Source organism: Chrysochloris asiatica, unplaced genomic scaffold (genome assembly GCF_000296735.1).
Source record: "Chrysochloris asiatica unplaced genomic scaffold, ChrAsi1.0 scaffold00004, whole genome shotgun sequence".
NCBI classification, from domain to species: domain Eukaryota; kingdom Metazoa; phylum Chordata; class Mammalia; order Afrosoricida; family Chrysochloridae; genus Chrysochloris; species Chrysochloris asiatica.
This window is the reverse complement of record NW_006408522.1, coordinates 12,371,448-12,384,728: the sequence shown is the minus strand read 5'-3', so window position 1 is coordinate 12,384,728 and position 13,281 is coordinate 12,371,448. Positions and strand designations below refer to the sequence as shown.

At 36.8% G+C, this 13,281-nt stretch overlaps 1 protein-coding gene across 2 annotated transcripts in view; it reads left to right on the top strand.

Annotated features, from left to right (window-relative positions):
• Positions 1 to 13,281, top strand: part of FAM63B (family with sequence similarity 63, member B) — a 97,480-nt gene that overhangs the window by 21,692 nt on the left and 62,507 nt on the right. For both annotated transcript variants that reach the window (XM_006831602.1, XM_006831601.1), the window contains exons 3-4: positions 7,255 to 7,319; positions 9,002 to 9,160. In XM_006831602.1, the coding sequence (XP_006831665.1) occupies positions 7,255 to 7,319; positions 9,002 to 9,160 (224 nt within the window). The remainder of the gene's footprint in view (positions 1 to 7,254; positions 7,320 to 9,001; positions 9,161 to 13,281) is intronic.

The window sequence follows — 13,281 nt, the reverse complement described above, 5'->3', positions numbered from 1 at the left end:
TATATATATATGTTTTCAAGAAGTGACTGGTGAGTTTGAACCACTGATCTTGTGGTTCAAACTGACTTTGCAGTACAGTGCATTAACCCACAGCACCACACCAGGACTTTATATATATATATATATGTGTGTGTGTGTGTGTGTGTATGTATGCATGTATATATATATACATATACAGACACACATACAGTTGTAGAGGTGAGTAAGTTACAGGTCTGTGAGACAGATGTCAGACTGCTGAAGCCTTCTCCTGACTCAGTTAACTGCAGGAGCTGATGAACCCAAGATCATCAAGTCAGAGGCAGGCTTTTGGCTGCTGAGGCAAATTAATCCAAGATTGACAGGCAAGATGGCAGGCTGCTGACAACTCCCAGTATCAGCAGGCCAATACAAAAGGCCACTGACTCAAGTCCAAAGAACCAAAGGTCAAATGACAAGCCATATTCAGTATCCAGACCCAGCAAAAAGTAGGTCACACTCCAGGGAAAATTCTTTTCAATTGATTGACTGCTCATAGTGTATCTCATCTGCCAAATCACTGAGAATCCTGGCCATGTAACCAAGAGAAGTATATATCCATACAAAGGTGGTGAACGGAAAAATATGATATATCCATACAATGGGTATTACTCAGCCACAAAAAGGAATATACTACTGACACATTCTACAACATGGATGAACCTTAGAAACATGCTAGATGAAAGAAGCCAAGTCACAAAAACTTCATGTTCTCTGACTGTATATTTATATGGAGTGTTCAGAATAGGCAAGTTTACAGCAACAGAAAGTACATTAGTGGTTGGTTAGCACTGAAGAATTAGTATTAGACAGAAAATGGAGCTTCATTGCTAATGGATAAGAATTTTTTTAGAGGGATGAAAATATTCGATAATTTGATTATTATAATAGTTTCACAATCCTTTGAATTGAAAAAACCTTGAGTTGAACACTTTAAATGAGTGTATTGTATGTTACATGAATTATAAACAAATAAATAGATACAGGGAGGTGGGTAGATTTGGTTGTGGTAGCTTGTGTAAGGTCTCTTGAATGATTCCGTTTCCTCAGTGAAAGAGGAAGCAAGATCATCATCAGCTGCGAGGAAGGCAGAGGGAGGAAATGTTGAAAGTTTAGTAAGAGGGTATAAAATAGTTGCCTAGAAGAGTAGGTGAGCAAATGAGTAGATGGATATGTGTTATGACTGCTGAGCATTAACTTTAAGGTTAGTGAGAATAATGATAATTTTTAAATTATTTCTTGATTGTTTGGTGGTCTTTTTTTGGAATGGGCACAGATATGGATCTCTTTCATTTTGTTGGTCAGGTAACTCTTCCAAATTTCTTGACATAGCCAAGTAAGCACTTTTAACACTTTACTTGTTTTTGAAACATCTCAAATGTCAAGAAATGTGATATTCTGTTATTGCCTAGGCCCTTGTTTTGAGCCAGTGCCTTTAGTGTTGTTTGAACTTATTTCTTCATTACCGGTGTTTCTTGTTTATATGTACCATCTGGAAATGACTTGAATATTAGCCAGTTCTTTTTCGTCAGTGACTCTGTATGTCCCTTCTGCCTTTTTTTTTTTAAGGTTTTATTGTGAAATGAGTGATAGATTACATAGGAGAACGTCAGATTTGTACTTTTTCTATCGTATTTCATTTCATTGTAGTGATTACAATCCCTTCCAGGCATCATCATTCAACGATATTTGCTTCTATTCCCTCTGTTATTGTTTTATGTATACAAAAACACTCAGGAATAAATAATCATTTATTTAATAGTAAATAAATAATCATTCTGCAGGCCTGTCTACTGGCTGCCAGCACATAGCCTTTCTTTTTCCATGAATCTACAGTCCTCAGCTGCGCTCTCTCTCCATGCCATCATCTCTGCCTCTATCTCTGGTGCCTTCTTTTTTTTTTTTTTTTTTTTTTAATGCTTTCTGTGTCATTCAGTTTTTTTGCCCATGGAATTAAAAAATTTTTTTAACTCAAGACTTGAAGTTTCAGTTTTTTTCAGTTTGAGAAATACTGATTATGTTTTTCCTTTTGGTTTTCTAATTCCAGATTTTATACATTAATTATGTCATAATATTTTGGACTTTTGGTGTGGCACTGTAGGATATAGCATTGGACTGCAAGGTCTGCTTGAACTACAATTTTGGCAGTTCAAGTTCACCAGCAGCTTCTTGGAAGAAGCCCTTGGAATATATCCCACTGCATTATACAGGGTCACTAGGAGTCATTTAGCTGTTTTACTTCATTATTCCTCCCATGTACTTTAGCTGCTCTGAGCTCAAGAGCACAATTCAGTCTCTGTGACATTGATTTTGGTCTTTACATTATTTCCTGCCTTTTAAAATGAACTTTTACTTTCTTTATGTAAATTAATCTTTGATGGCTTCCCACACTTTTCTGGGCTTCAGTCATTAGCGTTTAATGCATCAAATCTGTTATTGAGATGGTTTCTAAATTCATGTGGATGTATTTAGGGTCATATTTTGGTTCACATGGATTTACTTTGATTTTCTTTAGCTTCTATTTGCACTGTCAAAGGAGAAATTGATAGTGTACCTGCAGTTGGCCCTTGACTTTGTCTAGAATGATACTTAGCCTTTCTATTGTCTCAAGGCATCTTGGTGGTGCTGTGGGATAAGCATTGATCTGTTAACCTCAAGTTTAGCAATTCAAACCCATTAGCCAATCCTCGGGAGACAGGAGCTTCCCAAAAGATTTACAGTCTCAGAAATCCTAAGGAGCAGAACTGCTCTGTCCTTTAGGGTCATTATGAAATAAACTCATAAAGATTGATATCCTAGGCATTAGTGAGCAGAAATGGACTGGTATTGGCCATTTCGAATTAGACAATCATATGGTTTACTATGCTGGGAATAACAAATTCAAGAGGAATAGTGTAGTTTTATCATTAAAAAGAACGTTTGAAGATCAATCTTGAAGTACAACACTGTCTATGACAGAATAATATCCATATGCGTACAATGAAGACTGGAGTCCTGATGTGGCACTGTAGAATAAGCACTCGACCGCAAGGTCAGTTTGAACTACAAGGTTGGCACTTCCACCTCACCAGCTGCCCCTCAGAAACCCTAAACAGGTTCACTATGAGTCAGAACTGACTTGATGGCACTTAACAACAACAGGGAAGACAAGTTAATACCATTATTATTCAAATATATGTACCAACCACTAAAGTCACTGATGAAATTGAAGAATTCTACCAACTTCTTCAGTCTGAAATAGATCAAATATGTCATCAAGATGTATTGATGATTACTCTCCAGCATGGAGATGCTAAAGAGATTGGAAAAAATGAGAAAGTAGAAGAAATGAACAGAAAATTTCGAAGGGCAGCTAGAGAATACAGAATTAAGTATTTTAACGAAATGTGCAAAGACCTGGAGTAAGAAAACCAAATGGGAAGAACATGCTCAGCATATCTGAAGCTGAGGGAACTGAAGGAAAATTTCGAGCCTCTACTTAGAATGTTAATGGATTTTATGGACAAAATATCAAATGATAGAGAAAGCATCAAAAGAAGATAGAAGGTATACATAAAGTCACTGTGCCAAAAAGAAACAATGTCCAACCATTTCAAGAGGTAGCATATGATCAAGATATATGGTACTCAGGGAGCACTGAAGGTACTGGTGAAAACAAGGCTTCAGGAATTGTTGGAATACAAATGAAATCATTCAACAAATTGATGCATCAGAGGAGGTGCTCACTCTTCAATGCCAAGAAATTTGGAAAGCAGCTACCTCACGTACCAATTGGAAGAAATCCATATTTGTGTTCATTCCAAAGAGAGATGAGCCAGTGGAATGTGGAAATCATTGTACAGTATCATTAATGTCACATGCAAGTAACATTTTGCTGAAGATAATTAAAAAATGGCTGTAACAATACATTGACAGAGAACGGCCAGGAACTCTAGCTAGATTCAGAAAAGGATGTGGAACTAGGGATATCATCGCTAACATCAGATGGATCTTAGCTAAAGCAGAGAACACCAGAAAGATGTTTGCTTGTGCTTTATTGATTATGCAAAGGCTTTTGAGTGTGTGGATCATGAAAAGCTATGGGCAACATTGCAGAGAATAAATATTCGGGAACACTTAATTGTGTTCATGAAGAACCTGTATATAGACCAGTCGACTGAACAGAACAAGGGAACAGGGGAACACTGAATGGTTTAAAATCAGGAAAGGTGTGTGTCAGGGTTGTGTTCTTTCACCATACTTATTCAATCTGTATGCTGAGCAAATAATCCTAGAAGATGGATTATATGAAGAATGTAGCATTAAGATTGGAGAAGACTCATTAACTCACTTTCTATGACAGAATAATATCCATATGTCTACAAGGAAGACTGGAGAGTCCTGATGTGGCACTGTAGTGTAGAATAAGCACTCGACACGAAGAGGACTTAAAATACCTACTGATGAAAAAAGATCACAGCCTTCAGTATGGGTTTCGCCTCAATGTAAAGAATGCAAAAATCCTCACCACTAGATCAATAAACATCATAATAAATGAAGGAAAGATTGATGTTGTCAAAAACATCATTTTGCTTGGATCCACTATCAACACTCATGGAAGCAGCAGTCAAGAACTCAACATATTTCATTGGGCAGATCTGCTGCACAAGACCTCTTTAAAGTGTTCAAGGGCAAAGATGTCAGTTTGAGGACAAAGATGTACCTGACCCAAGCCATGGTATTTTCAGTAACCTCATATGCATGTGAATGTTGTACAATGGATAAGGCAGACTGTAGAGGAATTGATGCATTTGAGTTGTGTTGGAGAAGAGTATTAACAGTACCCATGGACTACCAGAAGAACACTGTGTTGGAAGAGGTACAATCAGAATGCTCCTTGGAAACATGAATGGCTAGACTGTCTCACATACTTCAGACTTATTATCAGGAGGGACCAGTCTCTGAAGAAGGACTTTATACTTGTTAAAGTGGAGGGTCAACAAAAAAGAGGCAGACCCTCAATAAGATGGATTGGCACTGTGGCAGCAGCATTTACCTAAAGCATAGCAACAGTTGTGAGGATGGTGAATTACTGGACAGTGTTTACTTCTATTGTGGGTAGGATTGCTATGAATCATAACCTAACAACAACAAATGTAATATTCTCCATCCTAACCCTACTAAAGGTGTGTTGTTGTTAAGTGTCGTTGAGCCAGTTCTGACTCACAGTGACCCTGTATAGAGTTTCTGAGGAACTGCTAGTGTGTTGAACCGCCAACTTTGCAGTTCAAACCAACCTTGCCATCCAGTGCTTATCCTATAGCACTACACCATAGTTAGAGGATAATTTATAGTTTTTTGTTAGGATAAATGCAGAACTTAAATATAGGACATTAGTATAGCAATTATGCACTCGATTATTTGAATAAATAATATATAGCATTTACCAAAATAAAGCATAGTTTTTAGTCACATACTGTATCAAAACTCAACGTATAGAATATATAATGGAACCATAAGGTGGGCAGTTTAAAGTCACCAGCTCCTCCTTGGAAACCCTATACAGGGTCTCTATGAGTTGGAATTGACTAGACAGCATTCAATAACAACATAGACGCAAAAACATTTGCCAAATGAATTTGCTTATATATTTCCATAAATCAATTAATTGAATGCTTTTGGAGTTCTTGTACCTATGGAACACAAAGTCATAGTTAATTAGGTTTGTTATCTAAAAGTTCTCATTGAAAGCATTAATAATAATATATTGATATTTATAGGAATTACTTTGTTATCAGAGTTGGAAAGCTTAAGAGAATACTTGATAAAGTCTAGAATTTTTTTTGAAGTAAGAAATAAATGTTATATTAAAAGCAATTTCATCAAGTTACTAATCTTGTAACAGGTTGGGTGATAAGCTAGATCCTGACCTTACTGTTTCTACTAAATAAATTCAGATAGATTCAAAGTTTAAACATTTAAATAAAAGGCAAATAATATTACATGAAGACAATTTATGTGCATATTTGCATATTCTTAAGAGATAATGTCTTAATTATCTAGTGCTGCTACAACAGAAATACCTCAAGTGGAGCTATGTGCATAACTTTAACAAACAGAAATTTATTCTCTCACAATTTAGGAGACTGGATTCCAGATTCAGAGTGGTGGCTCTAGGGGAAGATTTTCTTTCTGTCAGCTCTGGAGAGGTCCTTGTCTCCTTTCAACTCCTATCGGCCCCATGTTCCTTAGAGAGCTATATCTTGGCATCAGTCTTCTCCTGGGTCTTGGAGGTTCTCAGCACAAGGACCCCAGTTTCAAAGGATGTGCTACAGTCACAGCTCTTCTTTCTTAGTGCTACTGAAATCCTTTGATCTCTATTTGCTTCTCTTGCCTTATATGTATTATAAGACAAAAGGGGATGCAAGCCAAGCCATACCCCAGGGAAAGTCCTCTTATATCATATCAGGGCCCGGACCTGAGTGACAATGTTGCATCCCACCCTATTCTCTTTAAAATTGATTGCTCACATCATGGGACATTAATTACATAATCACCAAGTAGAAGTTTTAAGAACTTAACCTATAAAAACACTTCACAAATCTGCAAAGATATAAGGATATTAGTTATAGGATTGTTTAGCTTAGTAAAATATTGATGGTCTATTCACTAATGAATTTAGTCATATAGAGTCCTGGTGTGGCTCTGTAGGGTAAGCACTGAAGTGTAAAGTTGTTTTGAACTGCAAGGTCGGCAGTTCAAACTCACCAGCTGCTCCTCATAAACCCTATACAGAATCTCTATGAGTCAGAACCAACTTGACAGCACTTAACAACACAACAACATATGAAATACTGTATAGCCATTAAAAATGAGAATTATATATGTAGTATGGGAGAAAGATGAGACCTTCCACTCTCATGAAGATTTAAAGCCTTGGAAACCCTATATAGGGTCACTGTGATTTGGAACCGATTTGATGGCACTTAACAACAATATATATGCAGTAACATGGATGCTCAAGTATATCATAAAGTGGAAAGGAAAGAAAACTGCAAAAGTATTATAGTATCAAGGAAGTGTATGATAACTGTAGCAAACATTAACATAAATTTTTTCAGGGTAGATTAGATAATCAATTTTATATGTCACCTATTGCTGAATGACTGAAAAATTATAATTAAGATATAATTACTCTTATAATCAGAAAAAATTGCTTAAAAAAAAAAAAAGAAATTATACAATTTCTCTTTACAGGAGATTACATGCTTGATGCAAAACCAAAAGAAATTTCAGAAATTCAGCGGTTAAACTATGAGCAGGTAATAAGCACAATTTCTGTTAACTTGTGGATATAGTCATTGGTCTTTATTAGCGGTTAGCAGATGGTTTTTGTAAGGAAGCAGATAGTTTCGGCTTTGTGGGCAGTATGATGGTCTTTATTGCATATTTTTTGTTTCCTTTTTTTTAACGCTTTAAAAATATAAAAACCATTCTTAGTTCACAGGCTAGATTTGGCCTCCAAGTCTTACTTTGCAGATCCCTGGTCTATATGAGCAAATATTTGTTTGCTGTCTAGAATGATACATAGATATCCTTCTACAGATCTATATAGAATGATAATCTGGTATTTTGAAAAATTGACTTTCAAATGAATGTGTCATTAACTCATTTTTTTTTCTTTTATTTATATTTTATAACTGAGGAGTCCTGGTGTGGTGCTGTGGGATAAAGCATTGGACTGCAAGGTCGGTTTGAACCACAAGGTTGGTGGTTCAAACTCAGCAGCCACTCCTTGGAAACCCTGCACAGGGTTGCTATGAGTCGGAACTGACTCAATGGCACTTAGCAACAACTTTTCTCCTTTTATTTATATTTTCTAGTTAAATTATGTTTAGGGGAAAGTTGAACTAGTGATGTCTAATACATGCTATTAGGCCAAATTCCATTGTTTCCTAGCTTCAATGTATCCTAATTTTTTGGCATGATTTTCAAAGAACCTGTTCTTATTAGGGGTAACTAGACTTAACAGTATTGGAACTAGGACAAAGAGCAGAATTCAATTTTCTTTTCCGTGGCAATAAGAGGCATGAAGTAATCAGCTTCCTATAGTGGAAAGAAGTAACGTCCAAGCTAAAAATAGACTTCATTGGACCCTTCATATTTGCTTTCAAGGCAACATTTCATACATGCGTTGAACAGTACCAAATTGATTAAAGGAAAGCAAAACTCCTATCAGTATTGTAGAATTTCTTGAATTTCAGCATTCAGATTTCAATATCTAGTTCTAATAGAATTGAAAAGTCAACATACTATAAGACAGGCTTTACATACTTATACAATTAAGGTAGGAAATTTATAGCTAAAGCCAAGTTGGTAGGCTGAATAAACTTAATTGAGTGATTTTACAGCTTAAAACATGTTTTTCAAGCATGTTTAACAAGAGAAACCCTTTTTCAATTAAAATCTTATATGACACTCCAATATATAAAACCAGTAAATGATATTTTATAAGTAGAAAGTGACAAGAGTGAATTTATATTATTTATTTATTAAATGTATTTAATTCCTTATTGAAATCAGTGGAACCATTTTGATTTCCACTTTGTCTGGAAGGCTATTTCCCCTGGAGTTTCTTAAGGTTTAATGTGTCGCTGGTTTCTGTTAGATGCTGTTTTCAAAGAGGTATTCCTCTCTACCAGTTAGATTTCTGATTGTAGAGATTTCCTGGTCTAAAATTGGTCCCTTGTCACTTTGCATGTCCTCATTCTGTTCAATTTTTCTTATCAGTACTTGGCATTTATATGATATTTGTCTCCCTTTGTAGAATGTAAGTTCTGTGAGAAGAGTGACTTTGTTTTATTCACTGTTACATCTTTAGAGTTCAGGGTAGTGACAAACATATAGTAAGTACTTAGGAAAATTTTATTGAAAAAATGATTAGGTAGGATAAAATGAAAAATTAAAAGTCATTGTGGTTTTTCTGATCTTCCTCTGTTTTCAGAATATGAGTGATGCTATGGCAATTTTGCACAAACTGCAGACAGGTCTGGACGTAAATGTAAAATTTACTGGTGTTCGAGTCTTTGAATATACACCAGAATGCATAGTATTTGATCTTCTTGATATTCCATTGTACCATGGGTGGTTGGTGGACCCTCAGGTAAGTAGAAAAAATTAAATTATATCAGTACACAACTATTTGTGATTTATTAATTTGTCTAATTAATCTGGATTTATATTTTCTGATATGTAGTTCTGTCCTTTGAAAAGAGATTATTACTCAAACATTTACAAAAACAATCACCCCAAATTCTCATCACTTGAACTATACATTTCCATATGTACAATAACAAAGTGACAGTACCAAAATCCTTGATATTTACTAGTCTAGGATTACATATTTTTTCACTAGACAAATACATCAGTATCCTGGCAAGAAGTAAATGGTACATCCAAGGATAACTGAAGGAAGTTTCAGGAAAAGATGTGGTTGGAGTTAAGGAAACAAGCAAGGGATGGTGAAGCATTCTAGAGTCAGCAACAGGATTCATTCACTTTTAGAATTCAGGGAATACATTGGATAAAATGGAAAACTACAAGTAAATGTTTCTGTACTTAAATATCTTTTGCTACTTACACTTAACACTGAGGGAACCAGGCAAGGAAGTAGAACCCAGCAAGAGCTATTGCTAAGGAATAGGCTGCTTGACTGGAGTGTAGTTTTTATATAAAAATGTACTTACTCTCCAGCTGTGGTCCAGCAGGGGAAAAGTGGAGGTAAATAAATAATCTGACTTTTCATTCTTCCTATTCTCTGTTGCCCTGTCTATAGCTTCCATCAGCCAAATCCAACTCAAAACTAGAGAACAAGGATCCTAGTTGCTGCAGTCACTGGAGCATACAAATACAGTAGATCAGAGAAAGGTAGAACTGAAAGGACAGAAGGAAGAAATAATTCCTTTAGCATATACTAACTTCTTAGATAGGCTAGAATCTTAGTTCCATTGATCTCTTTTTATCTTCTGTTTTGTTGTAATGTTATTATAGATTATTTGCATGTTTTTAATTAAACTTTTTTTTGAGATCATTATAGATTCAAAATTGAAGGAAGTAATATGACCCCTTGTATCTTTTACTCAGTTACCCCAGTGGTAGTTTCTTACAAACTAGGGAATATCACAATGAGAATATTTAAATTGATTCAGTCATGACTCAAACATTTGTCTACACCAGAATCTGTCATATTGCCTTTTTATAGCCACACTCAATTTCCTCCTGCCTCCACCCTCTCCTTAGTCCCTGATATCTATTACTCTTCATACCCGTTTCTGTAATGATGTCATTTCAAGAATGTTACATAATGAAATTATACTGTATGTAGATACATCCTTTTGTATCCACCATTCCTCTATCAGTTTGTTGTACTGTGGTGGCTTGTGATTTGCTGTGATTCTGGAAGCTATGCCACTGGTATCTTAAATACCAGCAGGGTCACCCATGGTGGACAGGTTTCAGATGAGCTTCCAGATGAAGACAGACTAGGAAGAAGGAGTGACAAACTGCATCCGAATATTTAGTCACTAAAAACCTTATGAATAGCAGAGAAATACTGTCAGATATGGTGCTGGAAAATGAGCCCTACGGCTTGGAAGGCACTCAAAATGCAACTGGGGAAAAGCTGCCTCCTCAAAGTAGAGTTGTCCATGAGGATGCGAATGGAGTAAAGCCCGTGGGACCTTCATTTGCTGATGGGGCACAACTCAAAATGAAGAGAAACAGCTGTAAAAATCCGTTGAAAATCAGAACATGGAATGTATGAAGTATGAATCTAGGAAAATTAGAAATTGCCAAAAATGAAATGGAGCGCATAAACATCGATGTCTTAGGCATCAGTGAGCTGAAATGGACTGCTGTTGGCCATTTTGAATCTAACAACCACATGATTTACTATGCCGGGAATGACAAATTGAAGAGGAATGGTTTGAGTTATGACTGAATCAATTTTTATATTCTCATTGTGATATTCCCTACTTTGTAAAATATTACCACTGGGGTAAAAGATACAAGGGGTCATTTAATTTCCTACAAGTACATGTGATTCTATAATGATCTCAAAATAAAGTTTAATTAAAAACATGCAAATAATCAATAGCATTACAACAAAACAGAAGAGGACTTAAAATACTTACTAATGAAGATCAAAGACCACAGCCTTTGGTATGGATTGCATCTCAATGAAAAGAAAACAAAAATCCTCACCACTGGACCAATAAACAGTATTCTTATCAACGGAGAAAAGACTGAAGTTGTCAAGGACTTCATTCTTCTTGGATCAACTATCAACACTCATGGAAACAGCAGTCAAGAAATTAAATGACGTATTGCATTAGGCTAAATCTGCTGCACAAAACCTTTTTTAAAGTGTTGAAAAGCAAAGAAGTCAGCTTCAGGACTAAGGTGTGCCTGCCCCAAGCCATGGTATTTTCAATTACCTCATATGCATGCAAAAGCTGGACTGTGAATAAGGAAGATTGTAGAAGAATCGATGCTTCTGAGTTATGGTGTTGAGGAAAATATAGAAAGTACCATGGGCTGCCAAAAGAACCAACAGGTCTGTGTTGGAAGAGGTGAAGCCAGAGTGCTCCTTGGAGGCCAGGATGGCCAGACTTCATCTCTCATACTTCTGACATATTGTTAGGAGCGACCAGTCGCTGGAGAAGGATATCATGTTTGGTAAGGTGAGGGTCAGAGAAAAAGAGGAAGACCCCCAGCGAGATGGATTGGCAAAGCGGCAGCATTAATGGGCTCAAGCATGGCAACATTTGTGAAGTTGGCCTAGGACCAGGCAGTGTTTCTGTTGTTCTTAGGGTCGCTTTGAGTCGGTACCGACTCGATGGCACCTAACAGCAACAACAAATCCTTTTGTTGTTTTTTTTTAAATCCTTTCATAATAATTCTCTGGATTCACCAGGCGTATGTATACATAGTTTACTCCTTTTTTATTTCTAAGTAGTAGTCTATGACTTAGATTTGCCATAGTGCAAAAACTGACATCAGTTATCCCTCCCACAGCACACTCTACTCAGCTGAGTTTGATAATTCATTGCAATGGCTACAGTGAACGCAGACATCATACTCACAGTTATGGGGCTTATTAAGGAAGTTAGCAGGTTACAATTCAGGATTAGAAATGTTCAGAGCACAGTTCTCTCAGTTAGGACACTCTCTTCCCAGCCATGTTGTCAGGCAGGCCTCTCTCTGGTCCTTTGCCTCTCAGCCATGCGATTCTTGGCTTCTGGCCTGCTCCAGCAATGTCCAAAGCTCTTTTAGTACTGCTGATAAATGTCCAAGGGTCACTCCATTATGCTATAAACCTCAGCCAGAAGGTACTTAGCTCGAGTTCCATGAGTCAGCAAACGTAGCTCCCTCATTAAGTGCCTCCACAAGTGCATCTCCTGCCCAAAGACCCTCAGCTTTACTTGCTCCACGGGCCGGGAAACCCACTGTCTGTGGTGCATAACTCTTGGTTCTGCTGCTGCTCCTCCAGTGTCACAGTGTTCTGTTTCTGGCCAAGGAGGTTCAGTGTGCAGGGATTTTGGAATCCAAAGGATACACTCCACTCCTGGCCTTCTTACTTGATGGTCGTGAGATCCCACATCCTGCTTCTGAGATGGCTCATTTTAAACACAAGTTAGAGTTCCAAGACTTTGCAATCACAATTTGTCCTGTTAGCACTCACAACTGAATCATAAAACACTATCAGCATTTTCTTCCACCTTCTCTTACCTAGACCCATAAAGAAAAAAGAAGTTACTGGGAGTTACAAAGACTATGAGTTGAAGTGCTATATGAAGCAGTTCATTTCACTGCACATAGTTTAACCATTAACCAACTGAAGAACATCTGAACTATTCCTGGTTTTTTTGTTATTATGGATAAAGCACTGTAAGCATTTAGCTAATGATGTTGAACATCTCTTCTATGTGCTACTTATTTATCACTTGTATATCCTGTTCAGTGAAATATCTCTTCATGTCTTTTGCCCATTTTCTAATAAGATTTCTTTTACTATTGTTTTTGTTGTTAATTACTGTATAGGGTTCCTGAGGTTGTAAATCTTTGTAGGAGCAAAAAGCCTCATCTTTTTCCTGCGCAGCAGCTGGTGGACTCCAACCACCAACCACCAAATTGTGGTTCACAATCCAGACCTGGTACATGTTGTTGTTGTTGTTAAGTGCCGTCGAGTCGGTTCCGACCCATAGTGACCCTGTACAGGGTTTC